The sequence below is a fragment of the Sabethes cyaneus genome, chromosome 3, assembly GCF_943734655.1.
Source record: "Sabethes cyaneus chromosome 3, idSabCyanKW18_F2, whole genome shotgun sequence".
NCBI lineage: Eukaryota > Metazoa > Arthropoda > Insecta > Diptera > Culicidae > Sabethes > Sabethes cyaneus.
This window is the reverse complement of record NC_071355.1, coordinates 38,575,704-38,602,969: the sequence shown is the minus strand read 5'-3', so window position 1 is coordinate 38,602,969 and position 27,266 is coordinate 38,575,704. Positions and strand designations below refer to the sequence as shown.

Here is a 27,266-nt window from a genome sequence, read left to right as displayed (position 1 = left end):
ATTAGTTACATTAATTAAGGGAATATTAGTCTCCTAGCAACAAGAAACGCGATAAACAAGGAAGCTCATGTCTATTAGCGAGATAAAAAATAGTTTACAAGGCTATGATCAAACAACTAACGTATATTTTACGCCTTTTAGAAGTAACATTTCCTCATCTAGTGTTATAAATCAAACGAAAAACTGAAAAGCTGGCAACACAATAAGAAAAACTTTGCTATATATAGTTTAAATGCTTTCCCGATATAGTTTTACATTGCATAGAGAATCACTGCTTTAAAAAAAGTTATTTTGCTTATAGTTTTACATAAAAAATGGGGTATTGCTTGATTTAAAACGCTATAACTAGGGATCGGTAAAGAATACTTCGGGGTGATGAGTGATTCTTATGTAAAAAAATCTGCGAAACACGATGAAGTTGGAATTTTTGATATCAAAATGTCTTCATTGAGAGAAAAATGAAAATTTAGTTTTCAAATTGAGTTTAAAAATATTTGGCAGCACTGGTGCTTAAAAATAATATTTTTTTCGAATTTCTTGAGTAATTTCCTTTGAAAATTTGAAAATAGTGTCTCTAAACCCAATACTTCCGGAGATATAAGCAAAAGAAAATAAGAGGTTTTGACAAAAAAGGGTATTTTCCTTAAAAATGGAGGTGCTCCTATTAATCGAGGGAATGTCCGATCGGCACCAAATTTTCGATTTCTGCTTTCTGACCGAAAACGAACAATCTGGCGAAATTTGGTTCAAATTCGTGAAGGTCGATTACACGGGACTCGAACACTTCGCCTGGAATGACCCATATATATTATACAAAATGGGGTCCAGGATACTTCCTTGAGGCACACCTGCAGGAATTTTAAATGTTTGCGAACAGACACTATTTAGAGATACCCAGAACACTCTGCCTGACAGATAGCTTCTGATGATCTTGATAAGATACATCGGAAAATTGTATCGATGCAGCTTGAACACCAGGCCGTCGTGTCACACATGGTCGAATTCTTTTTCGATAGCTAAGAGCGCCTTTGCTGTCGTCTTGGAAGCCGGCTTATTTCGCTGGATTATGTTGGTAACTCGATGGAGTTGATGGATGGTGGACCTTTCTTTGCGAAATCCAAACTGTACCTCCAGGAAGACACCATTCTCATCAGCAAACGACATAAGAATCCGGTTTTGGATTGACTTCTCAAACAGCTTGGCGAGGGCAAAGAGATGGGCCGTTAGCTCTTGGAAACAGCAGGATCCTTTCCCGGTTTCAGCACTGGAATAACTTTAACTAGTTTCCACCTTGAAGGGAAGTAGCCAAACTCCAAACACCGGTTGAACAGGTTTGCTATAAAAGTTAATGAGCCGTAGCTGAAGTGCTTCAGCTTGATATTAAACGTGCTATCGAATCTGGGGGCCTTTATGTTTTTAGATCCCTTGGTGGTGATTTTTTCTTCCTCCGGTCTGATCGATCGACCTCGGCGATTCCCTTGGCAACAGAGTTTTTCACTTGGAGTACTCAGTAAAATTCTATCGCCGGAGCCAGCTGACACCTGACAAGAGGAGAAATAGACTTTGGCTTCTTTTTAAGGACTTTAGTCAAAGACCAAAATGGTTTTGAATGAGGTGGAATTTGTTGCAGCTACTGTTAGAATTCCGTGTTGCTTAACTCTTGAATTCGCTCCTGGGTAACTGTTTGCCATCGATTTTTTCTACCGGTTCCCAGTACGCTGCACGCTGTCCGAAGGCATTTATTATTTAACTTACATGCATTTCAGATTTTTCTTCATAGGATGTTAGTATTGGTCAAAACAATTAATTTAAAGAAGGTCTTAAAATATTCTATCTTGGGTTTTCAAAAAAAAATCAATTTTCAAGGTTATTTAGGGGTCATCCCCACTCAAGTGATCATATCCGTTGTAATCGACCACCTCAGATTTCAACCAAATTTGGTATAATTGCTCATTCCGACCCCACATTCAATTTCCCAAAGTTTTGTACGGATTGGTCAATCGGGGATGGCATGCAGGGAGATGGTTTTGCAGTTTGTTGTCATTCCGGAGAGGTTAGAACATTAGATTCGGATCTAATTTCGACTGACTAAAAATTAGCATGGCCTGTTATGTTTACACGGTTGTAATTTTGTTACATGTAACATTTAAGATTTGCGCAAAAACAGTCGATTAGATTTTTTCCCAGTCTTTCTGTGTCTCTTGGGATCCAAGTTGATATCTTAAACCTGGCCTTCTCTAGAATCGAGAAAAGGGTGCATTGCGTTTTCGCAATGCTGGAAGGAAATAGGTTAACTCGTCATCAGGATGGATGTAGATCGCAGTTGTGGGCACCCCAGCACACTTGTCACAACGCGGACCCACGTTACCGAAGGCATTTTGTACATTGCGTCACATCACGATACTGCGGGCGGTAGGGATCCCACTTCACGATTACCCGGAATAAGTCCCGGATGTTGCGTAATGTGCTGATGGTTGTGGATCCCTTGACGAAGTGAACCAGAAGCAACTGATCCCGAAAGCTGTCCTTGGCTTCAGCTCGACGATTCATCGAGTAGATGGCCTATGGCTTCAGTCCAATCCTGTACAGTTCAGTTTGTATGATTGCAACCTCTATTGGTGGCAGACCACGTAGGACCACCTTCAGTGGCTGGTTTCATCGAGGGAATGTCGTGCGTGTAGTGCGGCGTTCGGGTTTCAACTAGAAATTTTTTCATCTGCGCGAATTGTTGCAAACTGCCGAGAACATCAGAAGAGACAAGTGCGACTCTATAGTTTAAAGCGTCTGTCGACTGCCGCGAACGCCCACGTCGTGCTGCGCGTAATTTACTTTGTATCCTTTCTTGGGACAATGTATAATTGCCAGGGGGATAGCAGATGAAATTTGTTCCATGGGTCGAGCCCTGATAAGTTGGTAAACACTAATGGTCCAAAGGTTTGTCTTCCTATTGGTTCATTTGTGGTTGTTTGTGTTGGCAACATGAATGCGGACAACCGGTATTAGGCGAAGCTGACGAGATCTCCTCTTCTTCACTATACTGCATTTTACAATTGAAGTAGTACAAAATGTCCAATGATTCAATCTATCTATTTGTGTTTTAGTGTTTTATTCAGTCAACTGGTAAACCAGTGTTCTAAATAAGAAGCGAACCACAATTGGTTTCGAAAAATCCAGCTGGTCCTCACATTTGGTGAGCATATGTATATAGCTCTCAACTCAACCGCCCCCGTTTTTTCCTAACCCTTCCGCAGGAACTGCTCAACAAAACCGAAATGGAAGACCAGGAACAAAATTTTCCCTTCACAAGTCGTTCTGTGCAATCCAAGCGTGCCTCGAGTCGGCCCACGCAAGGCGGCTCCCTACAGGACCTCCAGGAGGCAAGTCTGCATGATTACTGCTACTCGGAGTTTTCCTTCGCAAACGACTATTACACAAATCTGAGCGGGGGGCTGGGAATGCCGCCTTCCCGGCGGCACCATGGCATCGGCAGCTCCGGGGTAAGCTGTGGCCCTGGTGGCGGCGATCGGGCTATAATGAACCCACGACAGAAAAAGTACACCAGCTCGGTATCGTCCCGGCAACGGGAAGGCGGAAGTCTGCCGAGCAACGTCAACGTGGAATATCCGGTGTTCAACGAGGTTGGCCATCATCACACAACCGGCACGATCACCAAAATCAAAAAGCGCGAGGGTGGTTCGAAGAGCGACTATAGTGCGATGTTGCTGACGGCACCGATGACCAGCGCTGGGGCGGCCGAACTTATCACCACCGTAGCGGAGGTTGCCGGTGGTACCGGATTTTCCAGCGGAATGAAAAATACCGAATCTCAGCTGATTGACGGCTGCGGTGGTGGCATCGGCGGAAGCCACACCGTCATCGACATGGGAGAACTGGAATCTGACGAAACGCAGCACCTGCTGGCGCACGATGCGCTGCAACAGGTAGGATTAGAAAACCCCTTTTCCTTTCGCTGTGTCCTTTACTAATTTTTAACTTACAGAACCTGTACGACTCGGTGTTGGACGATTTCGAGGGCAACAGCACGGACCTGTACGGAAGCACATCTAACACCGGGAGCGGCAGTACGACCGGCGGTGCCGGTAGCGGTTGCAGTGCGCTGAAAAAAATTCCACGCTTCCCGACTGCCAGCTACACTAGTCATGCCAAGCTGGAAATTGGCGAACCGTCATCCACGGTGCGCCCTTCGTCGGTTCATCACGTCGACAAGACCGTCTCGCTGCCGATGCTCGAAAGCAACAAGAGCGTCGACATCACGCCGATACAGCTCGGATCCAGCTACCAGGCGGTCAAATGTATCGTACCCAGCGACAGCAGCAAGAGCGACCAAGCGAAGCACGTCCTGATGGGCATCAGTGCCAACAACACCAAATACATTACAACGCAGAGCTTCAATCAGATAATTTCTCAGGTAAGTTTCACTGCTGCTTGTAGTTAAAACAATCTAATGTTTTTGTTTTGTTTCCCCGGATCGGTAGAAATATTTGGACGAGAACGGAAACTCGGTGCAGCAATTTGGCAGTTCGGCTTCGTCATCCGCTGGCGGAGGCGGAAGCGGCGCCGGAGGTAATAGCGGTAGTGGGGCAAGTGGCAATAACAGTTCATCGTTGGGTGGAAGCGGTGGCACAGGAACCGGAAGCGCCGGAGGCAAGAAAAGCCGCAAACCGAAATCCGATCGGAATACGGTGCTGGTGATACCGGAAAACATCGAAGGTTACCGGGGTAAGGATACTGACATTGAGTCATTGGTTTGCTACATCGAGAACAAGGACAAACAAAAAGATGGTAAGGGAAGCGGAGGAGGAGGAGCAGGAAATGGAACCGGAGGTGGTAGTGGTGGCTCAAATCCCAAGAACGGAACGCTGTTGAAGGTTGGTGCTAGTGGTAACAGTGCTGGAAATGGAAACAGCGCTACCGGTGTCGAGAATGGGCTTCCCGAAGAAAGAGCTTCGAAGAAAAAGGGAGAGAAAAAGAAGGAAAAGGCCAAGCTGAAGAAGAGTAACTCGCTGGAGGAGTTGAGCAGTTGCAGCAGGAAAAAGCAGCAAGCAGAAGATGAACAACACACGCAACGACAACCGAATCACTCTGCAGAGCAACAATCAGTTTCTAGGGTACCGGCGCAGGAAGCAACAGAGCCCAGTGTGGTTACCTTGAGGAACAACAAAGCAAACAAGAAAGGTCAGAACGGCAATAGCACAGGATCGTCGTCAGCTTCTTCAACGACCTCATCGCAATCTTCGAAGGATACTTCGGCCAGCACGGCAGCAGGCGGAGGTAAACGCGGTGAACGAAGGTCTTGGGGAACGGAAGAACTTAGTTTCTTGGAAGACAGAAACCAGCTTGGTGCCAACGCGAACGAGAAATCTGAGGAGAAAGTCTCCTCCAAGAAAGAAAGTAAAAAGGAAGCCAAAGATAGTGCCGAAGCTGCTATCCCTACCTTCAATCTCACCAAAAAGCGCGATTCCTTACGAATGTCAGTTGAGTCGTTGTCTGCGGTTAGCGTTAGCGGAACAGCTGAGACGGCCGAGTTTCACGTCGTAACAAAGAAGAAAAAGATGAAGAAAAAATCTCAAAGCTTGTTTGCCGAAGAAACAAACACGGGAACTAGCGCCAGTTCAAATGCCTCCAACAAACGACATTCGACTGTTGGCCAAAGCTACAGCATGAGCAGTGCCGGTAGCAGTGGCCGCAACGCAAACATAACAGGCCGATACCAGCCTAGTCACAACTTTACGAACGATCGCGACGTTTACATGAGCTCACTAGCGAGTAGTGGAAATGACGTTTCACGAAGGAAATCCACCTCGTCAATGCCACCCTCGGAAAAGTCTGACTCCAGTGATGCCGAATCGGTGCAGTCGCTTCCAATCGAGCCCACTCGGAAGCAACAACAGAAGAATAGTGCTGCAAGTCACCAACCGAATCGAAACCAATCGGGAATGGTTCCACAGTCGTACGCAGATATCGCCCGGATTCCAAACGCCGATAAACTGAACAACAATCTGTTAGCAAGTGGCACAAGCAATAATACCCCGTCAGCGCTGGACAGTACCAGTGCGGACCGGTGGCCACCGGTACAGGCCACAACCAGTGAAGATTTAGCTCAAGCTCTTAAGTCACCGTCTGCGTTCCCCGAACTCGTCCCCGATTCATCGTCATCATCGCTGCCTCAATCACAACATCCAAATCAACAGCAATGTCAACAGCAACAGCAGCAGCAGTATGTGAATAATAGTGTTAATAGCGTTAGTAGTAACAATGTAGGTAACAACAATAAAGCAACTTACTCGCAAAGTCTCCTGATAGCGGCAGCGAGTACCAAAGCAACGTCCGCCACAGAGGAGGAAGATGTGGTCAGACAGCGAGCAGCCAGTGGTAAGCTAGCTGCTGCCAGCAGTGTGATTAATGAACCGACTGTTAATAGCAGTTTTGCCGCCAGTACCAATAGCAACAATACTAGCAGTAGTAGCAATAGCAGTACCAGTAGCAACAGTAGCAGCAGCAATTCCAAGCTAGCGTTGCACAAATCAAAGAGCGTAGATAACACGGACATCTACTATTCGAACGAACACTATCCAGCACTCGAAAAGACTGTCAAGTCAAGCAAGACGGGTCCTTTCCCTGTCGCTTCTGCAAACAGCACGAATTCGCCGGATGCGAAAATCTCTTCCGTTAGCAAAACAGGCCCAGTGGTTGCTACTTCGGCTACCGGACAGTTTCAGAATTCCCCCGCGTACCCCCCAAGCATGCCTGCTGTCAACAGCAGCACGAATCCGAGCAGTTTGACCGGTGCCAAAAAGTCGAAAAAGAAGGACCCATCGTTCCACGCTGCCTCTGCATCAATCACTGCAACCGAAGTTGAAACGATCAACAATGCTCGAAACGTTGCATCCTTCCAGCCTCCGTTGCTGGATACAATTAACAATAATCCGGTGCTGATCGAGAATGTCGAAGAAAACGCTATCGACTACTCACAGAACAACGGACTGATGAATCGAAACACGAATGGACCGGCCAATCCTCAGCAGCAGTCTCATTCGTCTCAGAACGCCCCGAAAACGTATGCCAGTAACAATAACAGCAACTTCAATTCGATCTCCTCTACAACGTCGAACGTCGTTGTTTCCTCAAAGAAAAACAAGAAGGAGAAATCTACCTCCCAGTCGAACACACAGCCACAACAAATCCACGGTCCTCTCAGCCATCAGTCTGTCCTCGCCCACACTAACGCGGTTGCGAACTCAGGATCCAACCATCGTCCAGCAGTGATAATCATGAACGACAACAACGACTCTTCGGGATCGACGAAGCACGAGTTCACGTTTGGTTTCGACATCGATCAGGACCTACTGTTTGGTGACTTCCAAGAAGACGACCTGAACATGGTTGATCAACCTCCACTTCATCCGCAACAACAGCAATACCACCACCAGTATCACAACCAGCAGAATCCTTCCTTACATCATTCGCAGCAACAACAACAGCAACCACAACAACAATCGACTTACCACAACAGCAACGATCATAATGTTCCTTCCCCGACGAGTAACACTTCCGGCCATTCAGCGGATTTTGGTTATGGCTCACTGCATCAATCGCTTTCGATTTCGTCGCCCTCTTCGAGCAGCTCGTCGTCACAACACAGCCAGCAACAACAACAACAACCACCGCCTCCACACCATCAACAGCATCATTATCACAACCAACCACAGCACCAGCAACAATCGGACTCATCCTTCGAAGCATTGAACAACTCGACTGACCCTGGTAAGATCCCTTGTCCCCGAAAGAACCCAGCAAATTTATCCATAACCTTTCATTACAGACACTTATCGGGACAGCATCGAGCACAAGTTCCACCAACCGCCACCGCCAATGGTGCTTCCACCGGCACCTCTTTACTCTCAACCACCACCGCAATTACCCCCGCCTCATGTGCTGGCCGCTCATCAACAGCAGCAGCAGCAACAGCAGCACCAACACCATCACCACCAATCACGACAACAAGCTCGCCCAGTTAACACGACAAACCACTACAACCTGCCGCCGCCAGTCATTCCGGGTCCTCATCACAGCATACAGCAGCAGCCTCCGTTGCCACTGAAGCAGGACAGTGCAACCAACACGTCACCGGCGATGGTCATTTCGCCGAATACTGCACCGGCCATCATGACGGTTCCCCCGCCTCCGTTGCCACCAGTTGCGTCGGCGGGGGTGGCAGCGCCACTCCCGCTGGTTGTTGGTCAACCGCCAGCCACGGTTGTACTTCTGCCACCGGTAGTTATTTCCGTTAACACGAACAACACCGGTTACGTTAGCAGTCGCAGCAACAGCACCACCAACAGCCCAGCGGCAGCCGTTGTCAGCTGTAACAGCAGCAGCAGCAACGCGAGCAACAACGCAACCAACAATACCGCTAGTCTCATCAACCAATCGACGACCAGCAGTGGCAGCAACAGCAGCATCAGCTCCATTGCTTCCCAGCAGGAACCGAAACCGCAGCGGCAGTCCGTCAGTACTGCCACCTGCGGCGGTTCGGCTGTTTCTATCATCCGCGAAAAGGTGAAGGAGATCAATCTGCGCTTCATTGCCCCGGAACAGTTGCCGACCAATCACAACCACGACAAAATTGTGAATTTTGTTGGAATGGGTGAGTAGCTTTTGCTTAATTTTTCACTTATATGGTACTTCAGTGGTAAATTGATACCATAAGGTCGCCATTTACCGCTCATTTCAAACAAAAAATGCTTATATCTTTTTAAAATGGTTCATTATTGTAAAAACTATTGACAAACAATAATTTTGTATGTTTAATGATACGAATTAAACATAAATTTCCACTATATTCATAAAAGCTCATTTCCAAAATGAATAATCTTTATAGTGAGAAGCGAAAAACGACATTTTGATCGCGTCTTTATTAAGACCGAGTGCAAATGACTAAATTAATTATTAGCTCAAGCGAACTTGTTGCTTTGGTTATTTAGAAACTATTCTACTAAATAACGTTAAATAAGTCAACAGTATTTATATTAGCGTTCTATTCTGCTATAAATGCCAAACCCAAAACAAGGGCCAAAACGCGGGTTTTATTTATTTGGCAACGTAGTACCGGTGAATGGATCATCATATTTCAAGTGAGCGGTAAAATGGGTCATGCTCATGAGATTGCATTACTTTTTTTTTTAAAAAAGTCACTATTACTAAATATTTAGAAACTAAGTAAATTTTTCTTGTAAACACAATTGTTTTCGCTATCTTATGACGCAAATTGGGTTTCGATGGATTTTCTATGGACAAACTAACTTTAAATGAGCGGTAGATGGCGACCATACGGTACTCATGTGGTAAATTCTATGGACAGAGTATAGAAAAAATAAAGCAAAAGACCAAATCTCCTTGAAATGTATCGTCAAGACTTTGCTTTGCTTTGATGTGCTCGTAGACTCATGTTTTCGTAATGACGAGAACGTTATAATTGCAACCATAACAACCGCAATTGAGTGATTTTAGTATGTAAGCCTCTCACATTCTGGTAATAAATCAAAAATCAAATGCCAGATATTACCTTCGTTTCCGCCAAGGACGGTTGATGACTGGACGAGTGTGTCTGTACTAGACAGGTCTCAAAGTTTCGACGACGCGTACGCTTGCCTACTATAACGCGTTAGAAAGATAAGAATATACACAGTCGAACATGCTGGGAATAACCTGACTGTGCCGAAGTTACCATCCAGGCTTCCAAAATGCTTGCAAAACGCACTTGCAGATAACAGTAAATTAGAGTTAAGCAACCAATGCTTTTCCAATTAAAAGCTCGCAAAAATTAGAGCTGTAGACACGTACACCAATAACTTTTTGGGTAAAGAACATTAGTTTAAAACTTATCATCTCTAGAAACATCTGCAAAAAGTGGCGAAAGCGTCATCACGCCATACTTTAATAACTCGACTTCACTCCACCCATTCCCTGGTTGTCCGTCGCTAACTCCTCAAAAGTCTCGATATCGGTCCGGATGGTATTCCGGCTACTCTGCAGCATTTTCCACATCCGGTCAAATCATCATACACAGCTTACCAAAATTATACGTTTGAGCGCTTCACAGCGATTCGTCACGTGGCTGAAATCTTTCCTGTGTGACAGACTTTTACAAGTTAAGCTTGGATCGGATTTATCATCGGCATTTTCAAACAAATCAGATGTACCGCAGGCTCAGTTTTTTTATCATATTTTTCAACGACGCAGCTCTTGCCATAGACAATGGATGTCGTCTTGTTTACGCCGTTACTTGAAAACCTATCTAACGATTCCTAGCATAGAGAATTGTTATAGCCTGCAGTCTTTGCTAGATAAATTTACGACGTAGTGTAAACTGAATTCCTTGATTATTGACACTACTAATGTGAAGTGGTTACTTTTTATCGCACTCAAACACGTAGTTCACGTTAATAACCTTGGCGTTATTCTCGATAGAAAACTGATATCGATCGTGTCTAAAGCAAGTACTAGCAAGTAAGATTCATCGGAAATTACGACGGGACTTCAAGGTTTCTCATTGTCTGAAAGCCTTCTACTGTTCACTTGTACGTCCGTGGTACTGTAAAATGCATGTGTGGGCTGGACTCCGCACCAGCTCGAGAATCGTAGCACTGACTCCGCACTGTCGTGTATTCTTACAGCTGGTTGCGAAGTCTGTTGTCTAAAAAAACAGAAGGTCAAATTTAGATAACGCAATTAGCACCCAGGCTTTGCTTTTAGCTTTGCTACCAGCTCGATTAGAACTTGCGGATTGAGCGTGTGCAGAGAAGATTCGTTCGTTTAGCCTTGAGGGATTTACCCCGGGCAAGACTCTCGTCTTATTCCGAATCGCTGCCACATAATTGAACTAGACACACTCGAACGACGCCGCAAACTACAACAGGCCTTACTCGTGGCGAACGTGCTTTGCGATGACTCCCCAAAACTGCTGTCCATGATGAACTTCCGTGCATCACAACGTGTGCTGCGACCATCCTCAATGGTTATAGACCAGTTTCACCGAACGATTTTCGTTTATTTTGAACCAACAGTGTTTTGTGTGAGGATTGAGAACATCTTTACTATTTTGACGATCACACCTTTATATTTAAAGGTGGAAAGAAAATAGCTATTGAATTCCATATGATTAAGTTATGATTTGCCACCAAAAGTATCTTTTAGAAGTAGTTCATTTTAATTGCTTCATTAAGACTTTTTGTCAGATGATGTATAACAAATAAACAAAAATTGGGTTAAAACCACTCAAAAAAAAAAAAAATAAACAAAATCATATTCGATCTATCACACGCACCATGTTTCATGTAAGTGGCACTGGAAGTATGAAAGAGAAAGTGAATTCAATTGTATGTCTGCCGAAGCCAGAAGAGGCTCTGCATGGTTGCCAATTTAAAATTTGCATTGAAAATCCTGTTGTTTCAGCATGTTCCTGTATTCATTCTCAGCTCAAAAGTTCATGTGTTTGATAGACAAAACAAATTACCCCTGTGACGAGAGAAGGTGTCAAATGTACGTAGATTTTATTAGGGAGTACGAAGCCTGGAAGCGGCAAATGAAGCCGACGATCCTCCCTCCAGATAAAGAAGGTGTGTTACTTACTATGTTGTCAACGCATTTTCTGATGAGGTTTTGATTTCTATGTGCATAACGTTTTCTGAGGTGGTGACTCAAACAATGAAATAGGCCGATTGGTATCGGTACTAACTAAAGGTGGTTTTTCTTTGAGAAAATGGGTTCAGTAGAATTTCTTCAGCCTGTTTTACCTGATCACCGTAAGAAACAGCAATATTTTTTCGAATGTAGACCAAATGAAGTGACCAAGCTATTGCGATTGACGTTGGATTCAAATGCCGACAATTTCTTCATTACGAGTCTGTCAATACCGCTTGTATCGCCCAAGTTGCTAAGATCTTCGACCTCCTAGTTTAGATCAATGTTACAAATCAAGCGAGAAAGAAATGATACCGAGCCGTATGCGAGTGGGTGTGAGCAGCATATCGTCCACTGACGCAATCGCTTATTCCACTGACGCAATCGTACGACAAACAACCGCTGGCGCTGGTGAAGTATGCATACATTCTGCTACCGATACACTCGCAAGCGCTCAGTCTCACAGCTTCGTTCTGCGCAGCTCGCTCACGAAACCAACAGCTTATGAACTGTCGAGAGCCCGCAAGCGTGAGTAGGATGTATGGCTCCAGATTTTGCTTTACTTCTTTTTCTCTCCATTTTACGCTCACGCTTCGGGTAAGCGTTCGGGCCTTGGTGAGCGTTCGGTATCAACTGCACAGGTTGCAATGACGAGCGAGAGCGACAACCGCCACGGTTGATAACTGAATACAAACTCGTAAAAACTTGTCGTAGGTTGTGGAAGAATAAGAAATGGAGTCAGACAGGGATATGCTCATGGCAGTGTGTGCGTTAGAACAAGAACGCGTATGTGAAAATTAAACCACGCGAATGCGGGCTTCGCAACACTGTTCTAGATGTAATTTTTTCGTTAATTCTGTTAGCGAAGTTTTTCGATAAAACTTATGCAAATGAGTGTGCTAGAAAACGTGGAATGAAATACGAAAGGGGCTAGGAGCCGAAATTCAAATGCCTGAATTTCAATAACTGTCACAAAAGGCCGAAATTGTATTTGGCCAAAACACGAAGGACCGAACCCCTGTTTGGCCGAATCACAAACTTTTTTTTTGTGTGTTGAAAAACGTAATGATCTTTCCCAAAGAGGACACGAAGTGCCGAGGCCACAACCTTCTCCAGAACCTCGGTTTTATAGTACGCGTCGCTGTTTTTCACGTTTTTCTCGATAAACACCACTGCCGGTGGAAGCATAACTGTCCCATGTTACATTTTGTCATTTTCGACAATTTGTTGTCTAACTTTATAATTATATATATATTTTTATAATATGAATCGAAAACATGGTGTTTATACTAGAAAAACTCAAAAAAATTTGAAGCCAATTTGTCCCACTAGAAAAATGAACGCATATTTGTCTCGCTGCATATACCTTTTCATATAAAATGGTTTCAAGTTGTATACAAAATTTAGTGAAGTTTTTCAACATTATCTCAAAGAGGGATGAATAATAACATGAAAACTAAGTAATTTTAGAAAAATCAGTTTTTCAACTTTGAGTGCGATTTTCTCATTTTCGTGTTTTGTAACATGGGACAGATATGCTTCCGGCGGCAGACCAGTGGAAGCTTCCCACGCTTGGATACGGCCCCCCAAACCATCACCGACGCGGCGCTCTGGAACCGCGGGATGTTTATGTTGGACGGGGGGATGCTGGCCAACGTCGGCACCCACAGCCAATCATTTTGGATATTATGCGGCTGTTGCAAGATGAAGAGTTTCTCATCAGAAAACACGAACTCCTGACCAGCGTGCCGCGAAAGTATCAGTTTTGCTCTGTCCAGCCTCTTCTTCGTTGTAACCTTCGTTACCCTGCGAACCTTGCGTTTCTTGCTTGCATCCCAGGTCCTTCGCCATGATGGTGTGGGCAGTCCCGATCGACACATCCAGGTCAACAGCGGTCTTCCGCTCCTTCACCACTTTGATGGCTGCTGACGTCATCGCCGAACACGGCCGCCCGGATCTAGCACGGTCGTTGGCCGAGCCCGTCTTCCGGGACCGACGGATGGTGGTATAGATGAAATTCCGCTTCATCCCGTGGGATTTCAACCGCCGAAATATGTCGCCGGGTCGCTCACCGCTCGCGGTAAACAAATAACAAATGTCATCAAGTCGACACCTTGCGCGTCGGTTAGCCTCTATACCTATTGGCTGAAACCAATACCAATACACAGAATGCACATGATGCGCACTTACACAACGATGAAAAGTTGTATTCGAACTTATTGAACAACCCTGTACATTGGTCGAGTGGTTGGGTGATATTTACGTGGGGTTACGTGTGTGATTCCTGTATGGAGGCGTAGTCTATTCGACCGCAGTTGCTTGTGAAGCCAATGGTAAGCACGGCTGATGCTGATAATACGACTCCGAATCTCACAGCGGTCATTGTCCGCCGTTACCATTGTCCCAAGGTAAACAAATTCCTCGCCTACCTTAAACTCATCGTCGTCGATCGTTACATCACTGTCCAAGCGGCATCGGACATCCTAATGAATGCAACCCTTTTATTTATTCTTCGAGTTTATTCAATTACAAGGATTATTTAACCCTAAGATCTATCTCCCTCAATTAAGTCCGAACACGCGACATATTGTGATCGCAGCAGTTGGACTGAAGTAAAACTCAACTAGCTTTTGAACTCCAACACAGAGATTGTTATGGTTTGACACGATTTGGTTGTTTGTTGCTTCGTTGATATGCAACTGGATTTGCACACAACACTTCTCCTCAACGAAGTCAACGATCCAGCGTTATCCAGAGCTATTCGGACGCCCATTGCATATCTATGTTTCTCCAGCTTCACTCACTTCAATGGTTTGGTCATCAGGTCGGCTTCCATCCCGGAGGTCGGTAGATACTGCAGGTCGATGATCCGTTGTTAGGGAAGATCTCTGGTGAACGCATGTTTCGTGTCGATGTGTTTGAACCTCCATTCCACCTCGGATTCCACCATCTTGATGCACGATTGGTTGTTCGGTTGGGTAGATGAGTTCTTCTTGATATCCTTCAATAGTTTGCACATCGATAGCAGCTTCTGGTATTTATCAACCAGTGCTACGAACGCAACACAGGTTTGCTTGTGTGTGCTCCAACTTAACCAAAACTTGATCAGATAACCGAAGTTGGATTTACGGTCCTCCGTCTCTAGCCCAATCTGCGTCGACAAGCACGGACTGTTTCCTACAAGAATAAAAATTTATTTGGAAGATGGACTGAAGTCAATTCAAAAGCTGAACAACTTCAACTACACAAGCTGGCGCTTCAAGGTGGAGCTTCTCATGATGCGGGAGGACTTGTGAAACCGACTGCGAAAGCCGAAGCTGTTATTTGGACAGCTGGAAATACCAAGGCCAGGGGGGTTGATCGAAGACAACCGACATGCGGTGATTCGTCCGTCGAAGTCTACGAAAGAAACCTGGAAAGCGCTCACGTCAAAGGTCCTGTTGTTGAAGCGGATACTTCACAAACGTTATTCGGAAGGAGTGGATATGGCAGAGGACGTTTTCGCCTTGGCGGAACTATTCAGCAGTCTTGCGAATGAAGCTGGAGAAAAATCTCATGGTCATCTCATACTCTTGAGAAGTCCTCTAAGCTCGTTTGACACCTCAAGATTCTGGAGACCTAGTCGGATGGAGGGTCCTGACCCTGGAAGTTGTCAAGCGAAAACTCGTGGACGAAGCCGCAAAACGGCAGAGCTCCGGGACGGATTCGGCTAGGAAAATCGGAAAGGGTGGAAAGAAATCGCTGGCCTGTCACCACCGCAAGAAACTGGGCCCATAACCTATCGTTTGTAGCAGTGGGACTGTTATTACACGAGTGTTATTTGCAGGGCGTTTGTTGGTCGAATGGTTGGGTGATATTACTGAACACCTTTGTCGCATGCGAATGAACTACTCTGGATTTATCCAGATATTGTTATTAAGGGCTTGCTTACAAGAGGCACTAATTGACAATCGTTTACAAAAGATAAATCCATGAGGAACTGAGGACTGAGGAAAAACTCGTAGTCGGCAAACCTATGAAACGAATCTAGACGTTTCCGATAAGAGACGGTTGCGCAGAAGCAGGAAATTGTGACTATGACTGACATAGCTGAACCGTTTAGAATCGATTTGCGTATACGACTTGCTCAAGTAACTTTCCTCCTAGAAAAGAACAGTTATTTATTTATTTATTTAATAACTTTCTTCATCTGACCTTATGTCTAAGTGAAGGTTTGAACGGGAAAAGCCGGTTTGAGTTGCGATTAATAATTTCATTCTCAAATCGCCACAAAAACCCATTATCTTTTCACGATTAATCAATTTAACATTAACATTTAACTTATTACACAGAACAGGGTGTCGATTTCCTGGAAAAACCTGGAAAATCAGGGAATATCAGGGAATTTATTTTTGGATCAGGGAAATCAGGGAATATCAGGGAATTTCGAAATTCAATCAGGGAAATTTTGTTTACCCGGCAATATTGTTGATCAACTTTGGAATCAAATCCATTTTCGTGTAAAATATACGCATCGGTTGATCGGATTGATCGGTTGAATTAAAACTTGTTACATGTCTAGTGGCGATTCGATTATCTTTCAGTTTGCCGTAAATTTCTTATTTGTTTTGCGCCGTACAATTGTCAAACTTCACTCGCTGTAGTGCTCGAAATCGGCAATGGCAGGCAGGGATACAGACTGTTATTTACACGCGATCCACAGCGTTTTCACCAATTGCAGAATTCTACACTCAGAAGCCCCAAGCATTGATCATCTTCCTTCAGTGTCCATGATTCATGTCCGTTAAGGGTTACCGGGAGCATTAACGTTCTGTAGAATTTGCGTTTATGCGAGTTGGCAACCTTCGGGACTGGTTCAGCTGCTTACGTACTACGCAGAAAGCTTACATGTTTCTCTGTTCTGACGTGATTCGCAATGAGCATGCGACTCTTGGTCTGGTTCTTCTCATCTGACATTTTCTGGCATTCGACATCAAACAAGCCGTTATGTCTTCCCCACGTCGTGCCTATCACTTCCCTCGTAGTTGTTGGCGCCATGGCGGATCCTCCACAGCCTACTTACGTCTTATTCCCTTTCGTCATGCTGTTCTGCGATTCGTTGATCAAGCTTTCTGATGTACTCCACTGCAACGTGGAGTGGATCTGCGTGGATCTTACGACGAGATAGTGGTCAAAGTCGCTAAGAAAAGACTGTATATTGTGACTTCCAAAAAGTATTGACCGTTAAACAGGATCGATCTGGGAGCTAGAGTCTTGAATTTTCAAGTCGTGCGCACCCCATAAATCCTTTCGAACCTGTCATAGAATTCGTCTCTAGCAAAGCAAAGCAAAGTCTTGAGCATTAACCGTCACTAGACATTATCCTTCTTTATCGACAGACTTCGCAGCCGGCTGTTAGAGTACAGGCAAATTACGGGGTCAGTGCAACCATCCTACTGATTCTATCTAACAAAAACCGGTTAGCCGAGATTCGAACTGGCGAACAACTGGCTTGTTAGATCAGCATCGTACCTCGAAGCTAACTGGGCGGTTCAATTCGTTCCTAGTATCATCGAATTTATGATTTGTTGGTGACTATACGTTGATTAAGCTGTAGTTGAAGAATTTGCCTTAATTCTCAACACCCATATACGGTCACCGGAACGAACGGCCGGCCACCGAACTACCTTCGAGTCATTGTTGCTCTCAAGCCTCGATAGTTGCAATCCGAAATCATGACACACAGCTTTAGTCTTATAGTCTTAACTTCGTCTTATAGACTTAACTTAACTTAACTGTCCACCTCAATGGTTAAAATATTTGCCATTTGGACATTTTCTAACAATATATCTAGCTAAAGTTTTGCCGTACCTCGAAGCCAGCAAAACGCACATTTTTGTACCAAAAATCTTTGAGGAATCATCTTCTTAACCCCATACTTTTTGCAGCAAAGATAACAAGCTGGAACTTCCAGGAAAGTTTTGTTTTAGTTTAACTGAAAACCCGCAGACATGTGTCCACCTTCCAGCGGCAAAGTTACTAGTTTGAGCTGACTGAAAATTAGCAAGATTTGTTATGTTTACACGGCTGTAATTTTGTTGTATGTAACATCTAAGCTTTGTGCAAAAACAGGTCGATTAGATTATTTCTCAATCTTTGTTTCTTTGGATTCAAGTTGATACCTCAAACAAAACTGTCCCTAGACTCGATAGAAGAGGGCGTTTTCGAAACGCTGGTAAGAAATAGGTTAAGAATCTTTGATATGTGTTCTTAAATCATGAAGAAATCTAGCTTTAGTTTTCAGCAGCTCGCATAAGTCATGCTAAAGGGTTAAAAACTTAAGCCAGAAATCGCCCAAATAAGCTTGATATTCGAGTTTTGAGGGTCAGGGAAAAATACTTGAAGCATCAGGGAAAATCAGGGAAAGTCAGGGAATTTTATTTTTGGATTTGAGTCGACACCCTGACAGAAATACAAACCAAACACAAAAAACATTAAATTCGTATCACATTAAACTTGTCATGATCCTATTTTTAAAAGTATTCGTCGAATTCGTAAAATCAAATTGGTCATATACGTCATGAAAAACACTGCACATCGCCTGGATTGATTCGTGTTGTCCGTATTGCGTACGATGATAAACAGGCCGAACAAATTCTCGGGATCTGTGCGGACGAGGCATAATGTTAGGGTTCATGCAGGTCAGAAGTTCAGGAGCATCGATTTCGCTCTTTAGGAGTTGAGCAACGAAGACAGCTTGATCCAAATCTCTTGCTACTCAGCGTTTTGATATTAAATAACTTGCATCTGTCCTCATATAGTGGGAGATTTCTAGGGTCCGACCACGGAAGATGTCTCAGCGCGTATCTGACGAATCTACGTTGCACAGCTTCGATTTTGGCCGACCAAATATATGTAAACGGACACCACACCACAGAAGCCATGTCAGCAGTGGTTGGAGAATTCGCGAAAAAGTGATCATTTGAATCGATGAACATCCCTCATGAACATACACTATTCACCTGCCTCGCCGGTAATGCACGCATCAGCTTTGAATTTTATCACGAACAGAACCTCAATGTGAACATCAGAATTCTTTCAAAAATTGAATATTGAACATTGAGTGTGTTCGATTTTTCGGATATAGAATGCCCGGGGACGTCGGAAAGTATTCAAAATAGTATTACCACGAAAAGGGAATAGTTTAAAGTAGTGTTAGTGGCTTTACAAGAAGCAGAAAGCGTCAATTCGCACTTTTGCGTAGCTCACGATATTCGTATATTCAGCGATGCTACGAAGCGTGAGTGTATGTTGCTCATTGTTATAGGCGAATTGAACCACTCGCGTAGCTGTTTTATCATGATAAAAACCGTTTGCCGATGCGATGCTCGGCGTATCTATTCATTTTGCGAGTTTTCCAACCTCTGCATGTCATGAATTGATCGCACCAACGAAAAGTATAAAGCTCGCAAGCAATGTAGATCACGGAAATCGTCGGCTATGCGCATTATATATTGTTCAATACTCGGGTACTTTTTCATTTCGACGTATCTGCAAATGAGAGATTCTCTTCGTGTCTCCTCTCTTCCGCTTTTTACGGCGATACCTACTAATGCATTGAAAAGAAAATTTTCAAAACAGTTGGCTAGCTAGTGACTCCGGCAACCGATTCAGGCAAACCTGATGTGTCAAAATGCATTCGTATCGCCGTAAACAGCGGAAGAGAGGAGACATGAAGAGAATCTCTCATTTGCAGATACGTCGAGATGAAAGTACCCGAGAATAAATCATCTGACGCTGTTGTCTACATGAATAAAAACACTACCAACTAACTTAATTAAAGGCTCTTGAGAGCAACAGTTGTTCTTTGAATTTACTACATGAAACATGGAAATCAAAACAATTATATACGCTGTTAAACAAACAACACATAACCCGAATGGGTTCATTTTGGCCATATTCGGTGCGTCTAAAGTCCAGTCGAAGAAACTCTCTATTTCGTAGAAAACTTGGAATGACACTGATGTTGATTTGAGCCAGGATCGCTGGGCAATCTAATTCGCCGATTAAAACCTTTCTAATGAAGAGGACTCTTTCAATTTTCCGTCGGCTTTCCAAAGTGTCCATATGCAACAAACGACAGCGGTCTTGATACGGAGGCAGATCGTATGTGTTTCTCCATGGAAGATCTTTAAGCGCGTATCGAACGAATCTACGCTGGATGGCTTCCAATCTGGACGACCAAATACCTGAATAACGGCTCTGCACTACAGCTGCGTATTCAATTACGGATCGCACAAGGGAGTAGTGAAGAGCCTGCAGGCAATATGGATCCCGAAATTCCTTGGTGACTCGAAAGATAAATCCCAAGTTTTTATTGGCCTTCGCTATTATATACGAGTAATGCTCACGGAACGAGAGCTTCTCATCCAGGTGTACGCCAAGGTCTTTAATAACTGAGACTCTATCCAGTGACTCGCCATCGATAGTGTAGCTTCATTGAATCGGTTGTTTTTTGCGGTTGAAAGAGCATTTACGCACACTGTTGAGGAGCTCGTTCGTTTTGCACCAGTCGACGAAGTTGTTGAGAAGCCTTTGAAGCTCGCGGCAATCTTCATTAGACTTTACACTGAGGAAGATCTTCAAATCTGCATCCTCGAGGTAACACAGCGCATACATCATTGAAGATTAGTGAAAACAGCAAAGGGCCAAGATTGCTACCTTGCGGAACACCAGATCGAATAGAAAATTGATTCGAACGTGCGCTGCCCAGTCTCACAGAAAGACGCCGGTTAACTAGATATGACCTCAGCCAGTCTACAAAGGTCGGTACCGCACCCATCCGTTTTACTTTGACCAGAAGCAAATCATGGTCCACACGGTCAAAGGCCGCCTTCAGGTCTGTGTATATAGTATCTATTTGAGTGCTGTTTTCCATGTTCTGGATGCAGAATGATGTGAACTCTGTGAGATTTGTGGTGATCGACCGTCCTGGAAAAAATCCATGCTGGTCACAGGAGATATGACGCTTTACTTCCTGAAATAGAAGCTTATTTACGAGAGTCTCCAGTAGCTTCGATCCTGCGCATAAAGAGGTAATTCCTCGGTAGTTTTCCACAGCTGTGCGATTGCCTTTCTTAAACACAGGAAACAAAAATGATTCCTTGCTGGCATCTGGGAATGATGATTGACTCAGCGACAAGTTGCAAATTGCGGTTAAGGGTGCACATAACGTATCTACACAGTTCTTGAAGATGATTGGTGGTATACCATCTGGTCTCGGTTGCAAAGACGGTTTTAGCTTCTTAATTGCAGCTGCAACGTCTGTTTCGGAAAAGGAAATATCTCGCATGTCAAGTATTCCTTGTGGTACATTTCGGAGAGCATCGTCGATTATTCGTGAAGCATCTGGTTCAGTCTTGAATACGCTAGAGAAATGATTTGCAAATAAGTGGCAGATTCCATCTGCAGAGCTCGCTGTATTTGTCCCATGTGACATTATCGATGGAAGCCCTCGCTTTTTCCGTTTACCGTTCACAAATGACCAGAACCGTTTGGGATTCTGCTTCAGGTTTTTTTGAGTACGTTGCACGTATAAGTGAAGACTAAATTATGATTCGCTTTAGAAATGAAGTTAGAGTAGTGGTTTTGAAAGGTCATTCTAGAGTCCAATGCAACCCCTAAATCTTTAACTACACAGACACGTTCAAGGCGGGATCTTCGATCTCGTAAGCGTACACGATTGGAGTCTTGCTTCGACTAAAGGTGATGACTGAGCATTTTGACACACTGACGGTAAGATTATTCAAGTGACACCACTCTGTAAACAGATTAATATAATCTTGCAGTTGTTTGCAGTCTTCAGCAGATCGCACAGTGAAGAGCATTTTTAAATCATCTGCATGCAACAGCTTGCAGCCAGGAGGTATCGCAAAGCAAACATCGTTAAAGAATATAAGGAATAGTAACGGTTCTAAGTTACTTCCCTGTGGAACTCCTGATCGATTACAAAAACTGTACGATTCAGTAGTGCCTAACTTTACTGAGACTTGTCGATTTGTTAAGTAACTCTTAAGCCAGCGGACAAAGCCATCAGAATTTGGTGATCAATACGATCAAATGCAGCTTTAAGATCCGTGTAAATGGCATCAACTTGCGCAGCGTCTTCAACCTGACGAAGACAAAATGAACAGAACTGTAGAAGGTTCGTGTTGATTGAGCATTTAGGGAAAAAGCCATGTTGTTCTACAGAGATCTACGATTTCACTTTGCTAAGCAGCAGCTTTCCCACAAGAATCTCCAGCAGTTTCGACCCGGCACATAAAGAGGTGATACCTCGGTAGTTTGCTATGTCACGTTTATCCCCTTTCTTGTAGATTGGAAAGACATAGGATCTTTTCCAACACTCCGGGAACTTGTTCTGTTCTAATGGCATATTACAAATCTTTTGCAACGGTTTACACCGAGCTCCAGCACATCTTTTTAGCACCACTGATGAAATTCCATCTGGACCCGCAGAAAAACATGTTTTCAATTTCGAAAGGCCAGTTTCAATATCAGCTACGAAAAACAGGAGAGGAAGCTAAAAATTTCGCAGTGTGCAATGTTAAATGCAGCATTGTTGTTATAAGTTGTAAGTGTGTTTCTATAAACACACTTTGTACGGTTGCTTCCTTTTTTAGGATTTTTTCTTGCTCTTCCTCTTAGATCATGAATGATAATTTCTCTCTTTTTCTTTTACAGCCTGGGAGGACATCATCTGCGGAACCAATGGTAGCGCCAAATATTACGACGGACAATAAGCACCCACACACATACCCCCACGCTCGGTGAGGCGACGTCGCACCAATGAAGGAATGTTGAAGAAATCGGATTTGGAGCCTCAACGTAAGCGATCGCCAAAAAAAAACAAGAATAAGAAAACAAAAACTTTCCACAGGTCGGCCCGCGACACAAACGCGCGCACTTCGGACTGAAAGTGACGAGAAAACGTGAATGCCAGAGAAAAATAATACCGAAAACAGGTAGCAGGAAGAAAGCAAGACTAAATCGAGCAGCAACAAGAATCTATGTCATTGTAGGAATAGAAAAAAAATGATTGAAGAATGAAAAAAAATCAAACGATAACTAATGCCAAGCATTAACAAAAAAAAACTATATTAAACTAAACGAGATACGCGCGCGTGCCGGGGTAATAAGAGTGAGTGAGAGCAAGAGTAAAATCTTCACAAACCTTAGATGGAGTTTAAAACACTCCCTCTCATATAGACACAACACACAGACACACGCCCACACTCATGCACGCACTCACAAAGAAAAACCGCCCGCACGCAATTTACGTTCTTGTTTTCTCTGCTTCTCGAAGTGAACTTGAACATCGTTTCATTTTTCCTTCGGACAATATTCTTAAGTTAAGAAGCCTACCGCCAGCCAGCCAGCTCTGTTTTGTATATTACCAATAGCGATTGTTATGGTTGTTGTCCCTACACGTGGACGGACATAGAAATGACAAACGAAAAAAAAATGAAGAATATTTACTGGCAAGCATCAAGTAGCCTGTTCTGTCGTACCCTTCGTGTTTGGTTTGTTTTGTGGCGAAAAAAAAGAACGTTATTAAAACCAGAAACCAATCCAACTGTCTGTTGGATTAAACTGTTGTATATTATCTAAAGGAAAGGCGACACAAGAAACAAACAAGAGAGAAAAAAAACATGAATAGAGAGAAACAGAGAACGGTGAGGTTTACTAACTCTAGTTAAACATTATTATCATTATTATCAACATACTGTTTATTTTATTCAAGATTCTTTAGTTTGTTTTCAGTTTTTTTTATTGCCTATTGTTTCGGGAAAAGTTAAGAATAAAAACCAAAATGCACGAAAGTGAAAGTGAGTTTGAGTGAATCGAGAGCGAGCGAACGAGAGAGAGAGAGTCCCATGTTTTTGAGTAATAAGTAGTAGGGAAATGGTACGAATCAGTTGGTGAAAATAAAGAATATCAGTTTTTTTCTAAACACATAAAACGAAGGATATCATTACACTTAGTCATTGTGAATGTCGCGCCGCAAGAGTACGTGCGTGGGTGTGCGTATGTGTGCACGGGTGAGTCAATCGAGTGCGAGTGTGTCTTAACGGTTTATTAAAAAAAAACTACGGTCGAACAAGAGCGAGAGAACGAGACAGTAAGTTGTCCCATAACAGTTAATGTGATTTTTAGAGTAACTAACTAATCGATAGGCGAAGAAACAAAGCAAGAAAATCTACGCTAGGGCTGCCACAGAAGTTGCGAGCGCGTGCTCCCCCCCTACTGAAGAAGCTGTCCCTCCGGTTAGGTGCCGTGGAGTGGAGGAGGTTGCCCTGCCTATTCCCGATGCCACACGCACTGGAGCGGGGAGAAACTAGGGTTTAAAACATTAAAAAAAAAAACAAGGACTGCTGCAGCTTCAAAACTGTATCAAAGTTACTGACTGTATTTAAGAATATATTAAAAGAAGAAAAGAAAAAAATAATTTATATTTAAAAGAAATGAGAGGAAAATAGAATGCTTACATATTTAGTATCTAATAGCAAAGAAAATTAAGAAATGGAACAGAAACCGACGCTAGGGATGGTATGTTGCGCGATGTTGTTGCGATAGAAAAAAAACAAATGAATGAAATAATAAATCGAGCAAAACAAAAGGACGATCCATTAGATAGTTTCGGAAAAAATTAAAAGAATAAAAGCAAGGATTACCTATTAATTTCTAACTAGCCAGCTGTGAAAACAAAACACCGACGTACCATCGTGTGTGAGTGTGCCCTCTAAAATCACACAAACACGCGCGAAACCATCACCAAACTCACACACACATACGCGTCTTTTCAGCACACATACCCACACACACACACCAGAAGAAAAACACTCACCCATCCTCATCGTTCTTATCTATTGTCGTCACAGGTCGCTTATCATCATTGCCATCGTCGCCATGGTCAACGCTGCTCATGTATTTCAGTGTGTGTAAAATAATATAATAAAGAGAAAAAAAAACTAGAAGCGGAGCAGAAGCAAAAAAAAAACTTGAAATCCAGTCGAGAAAATTGTATATTTTTCCTGTTGTTGATTTCTGCTTAACCCATGCGAACAACGGCGCAGATGTGCGTGCGCGCAAGCGCGAGTGTACGAGTAGTCGCATAGAATTGTTATTGTTTCATCTTTTTCTGCTTCGGGAAAAAGAAGTTAAAAACCAATAAGCAAAGAAAACAAAACAAAAACAGCATTTTGGAAAATGCCCTCCCCCCGAAAACGTGATGAAAAGCAAATAAGTTGGCAAGTTGAGATTCATCAATGTTTGTTGGAACGCGAAAAAAAACAGCCAGAAAGAAACGAAAGTTGGGCAGATGTTTAATTTAATCGAGATCAAAACTGAATAAAAAAGAAAGAAAACAAAAAAAACGGCAAACGACAAACAAAAGCGCGAAAAAAATGAAACTTTTGTTATATATTGGATAAGGTTAGAATCGCGCGCGAGTGCGACGAGTGAATTGGCGAGACTTGGGTGCAGTGCTTGGGAATGGATGAGAGAGGAAATGATTGCACGCGAACTTATTAGCCGAGCGAATGAGCACGACGAGGACAGCATTCATTGAAAACGGAAGAAGCAAAGAAGGAGAGAAAGAAGTCACACACACACAGTTCATAGAAATTTTCTTCTCTTCCTGTTCTATCAGTAGAGGAAAAAAAACATAGGCTAGACGCGTACATGGATTCGATTTTGTAGGCATGTTTTGCGTGCGGAGCGAGGCTGCAAAATATTTAAAATTAATAATACGTAGGTGTATAACAAATGGCCCCACACTCTTCAGTGGTGGGTAAATAAAAAAAAGGAAAGATTTCGCGCATCCCGAACTTCGGAGTTCGGTGAGGCCTGCGGGCGTTCGAGTTGAACCTATGTATGTGTGTGTATGTGTTTGTGGCACGGCAGTGTAAGCTCTAGTGTTGTGTGGCTGAGAGTGATGAATGCAAACGCTTTCAATGGGCAATTGTGATTAACTTATGTATAATATTGAAGAAAGGTTAGCATTAACTTTACACGATAAGGTAAATAATTCATGCAAAAAATATTCGAGTGAGCGTGAAGAAAACTAAAAAGTGTGTGCTTGCGCGTGTTGACCAGTTCGTTAAGCCGAAGGCATTCAATATACCTTCATAATAATAATTGTTGCGCGAATGCGTGAGACCGTTGTATTTTTCGAGCCTTGCTGAATAAGTTAAAACAATCGGCAAATTAAATGAGTGTGTGCGCGATGCAAGTTGAATCGGTACAGCAGCGACTGCTTCGTGCGCTAGTAGTGAATCACATTCACAGAACACAAACACACACACACATACATATATGAGAACGAACTAAGTAAAGTAAAAGTGGAGAAACGATAAACCGGAAGGAAATAAAAAAGGAAAGAAAGCGTGTTGCATCAAAATTAGGGAAAACAAAAAATTAAATCAAGATGAAGTGTAAGGATGAAGAATGTTTTTAATTTATGTTTGTAAATTATTATTGAGAAAAAGAGAAAAAAATAATAAAACAAAAAAATACCGAAGCAAACGATTTACTAGTGTTAGGAAAGAAGGTCTTATCTCACTTTTAGTGTCTCACGGGAAGTACCTTTTGATTAGTATCTATCCCTTCACTGACCCGTACGGTGCTTCTAGTACTGCACAACACGATAATCGTGTACTGGTCCCTGTTGGACAAAGTCTTGCTGACGATGCTCTGACTGATTACTGGATTTTGGATTCGTTACCAAAACGTTCGTGGACTTCGGAATTAAAATAACTTACTTTTGATTTGATTTTGAACCGAAATGTGTCGGGTTAAGACTGGTAGTATTCTGACGGACGATCGTGAGGTGACCGATAGGTGGAAGCAGCTCTTCGACGAACACCTGAATGTTCGTCCCAGACGGAGAACCTTGACGGCGGAGAAAGCGATTTCAACGGTGCAACAAACGGTAAAGCGGTGCCAGCCCTAATGATAGGCGAAGTTAAGGAGGCCATCATGCAGCTAAAGAACAACAAGTCAGCTGGGAAAGATGGCATCGGAGCGGAGCTTATTAAAATGGGACCAGAAAAGCTGGCCGTTTGTATGCAACGGCTAATTTTTAGAATTTGGGATACGGAACAACTACCGGAGGAGTGGAAAGATGGGGTTATCTGCCCGATCTATAAAAAGGGCGACAAGTTGGACTGTGAGAACTATCGAACGATAACCGTTCTCAATGGCGGCTTTAAAGTGCTGTCTCAAATCATTTCCCAGCGACTATCACCAATTGCGAACAGATTTGTGAGAGCTTATCGAGCCGGCTTCGATATTTACACTGCGGTAGATCCCCCAAAAGGGTCGTTTGTTCGTTGACTTCAAAGCCGCATATGATACTATCGACCTGGAAAGAATTATGGAAAAATCACAACAACCGAGAAGCCGAGAACAGCTTCCCCAGGAAGCTCATCAAATTGATTAAGGGCCCTATTCTCACAGTCTTCTCACCTAAATTTTTTAGGTAACTCCGCTCACCTGGGCGCGAGCGGTAGCCTTCAACCGAG

The 27,266-nt window shown here is 43.5% G+C and overlaps 1 protein-coding gene across 2 annotated transcripts in view; it reads left to right on the top strand.

The window, feature by feature from the left end:
* Positions 1 to 26,280, top strand: part of LOC128744262 (mucin-19) — a 74,164-nt gene extending 47,884 nt beyond the window's left edge. For both annotated transcript variants that reach the window (XM_053841119.1, XM_053841118.1), the window contains exons 3-7: positions 3,252 to 3,941; positions 4,001 to 4,429; positions 4,497 to 7,785; positions 7,844 to 8,668; positions 22,426 to 26,280. In XM_053841119.1, coding sequence (XP_053697094.1) covers positions 3,252 to 3,941; positions 4,001 to 4,429; positions 4,497 to 7,785; positions 7,844 to 8,668; positions 22,426 to 22,484 — 5,292 coding nt within the window. In that variant the 3' untranslated portion in view covers positions 22,485 to 26,280. The remainder of the gene's footprint in view (positions 1 to 3,251; positions 3,942 to 4,000; positions 4,430 to 4,496; positions 7,786 to 7,843; positions 8,669 to 22,425) is intronic.
* Positions 26,281 to 27,266: the final 986 nt, after the last annotated feature.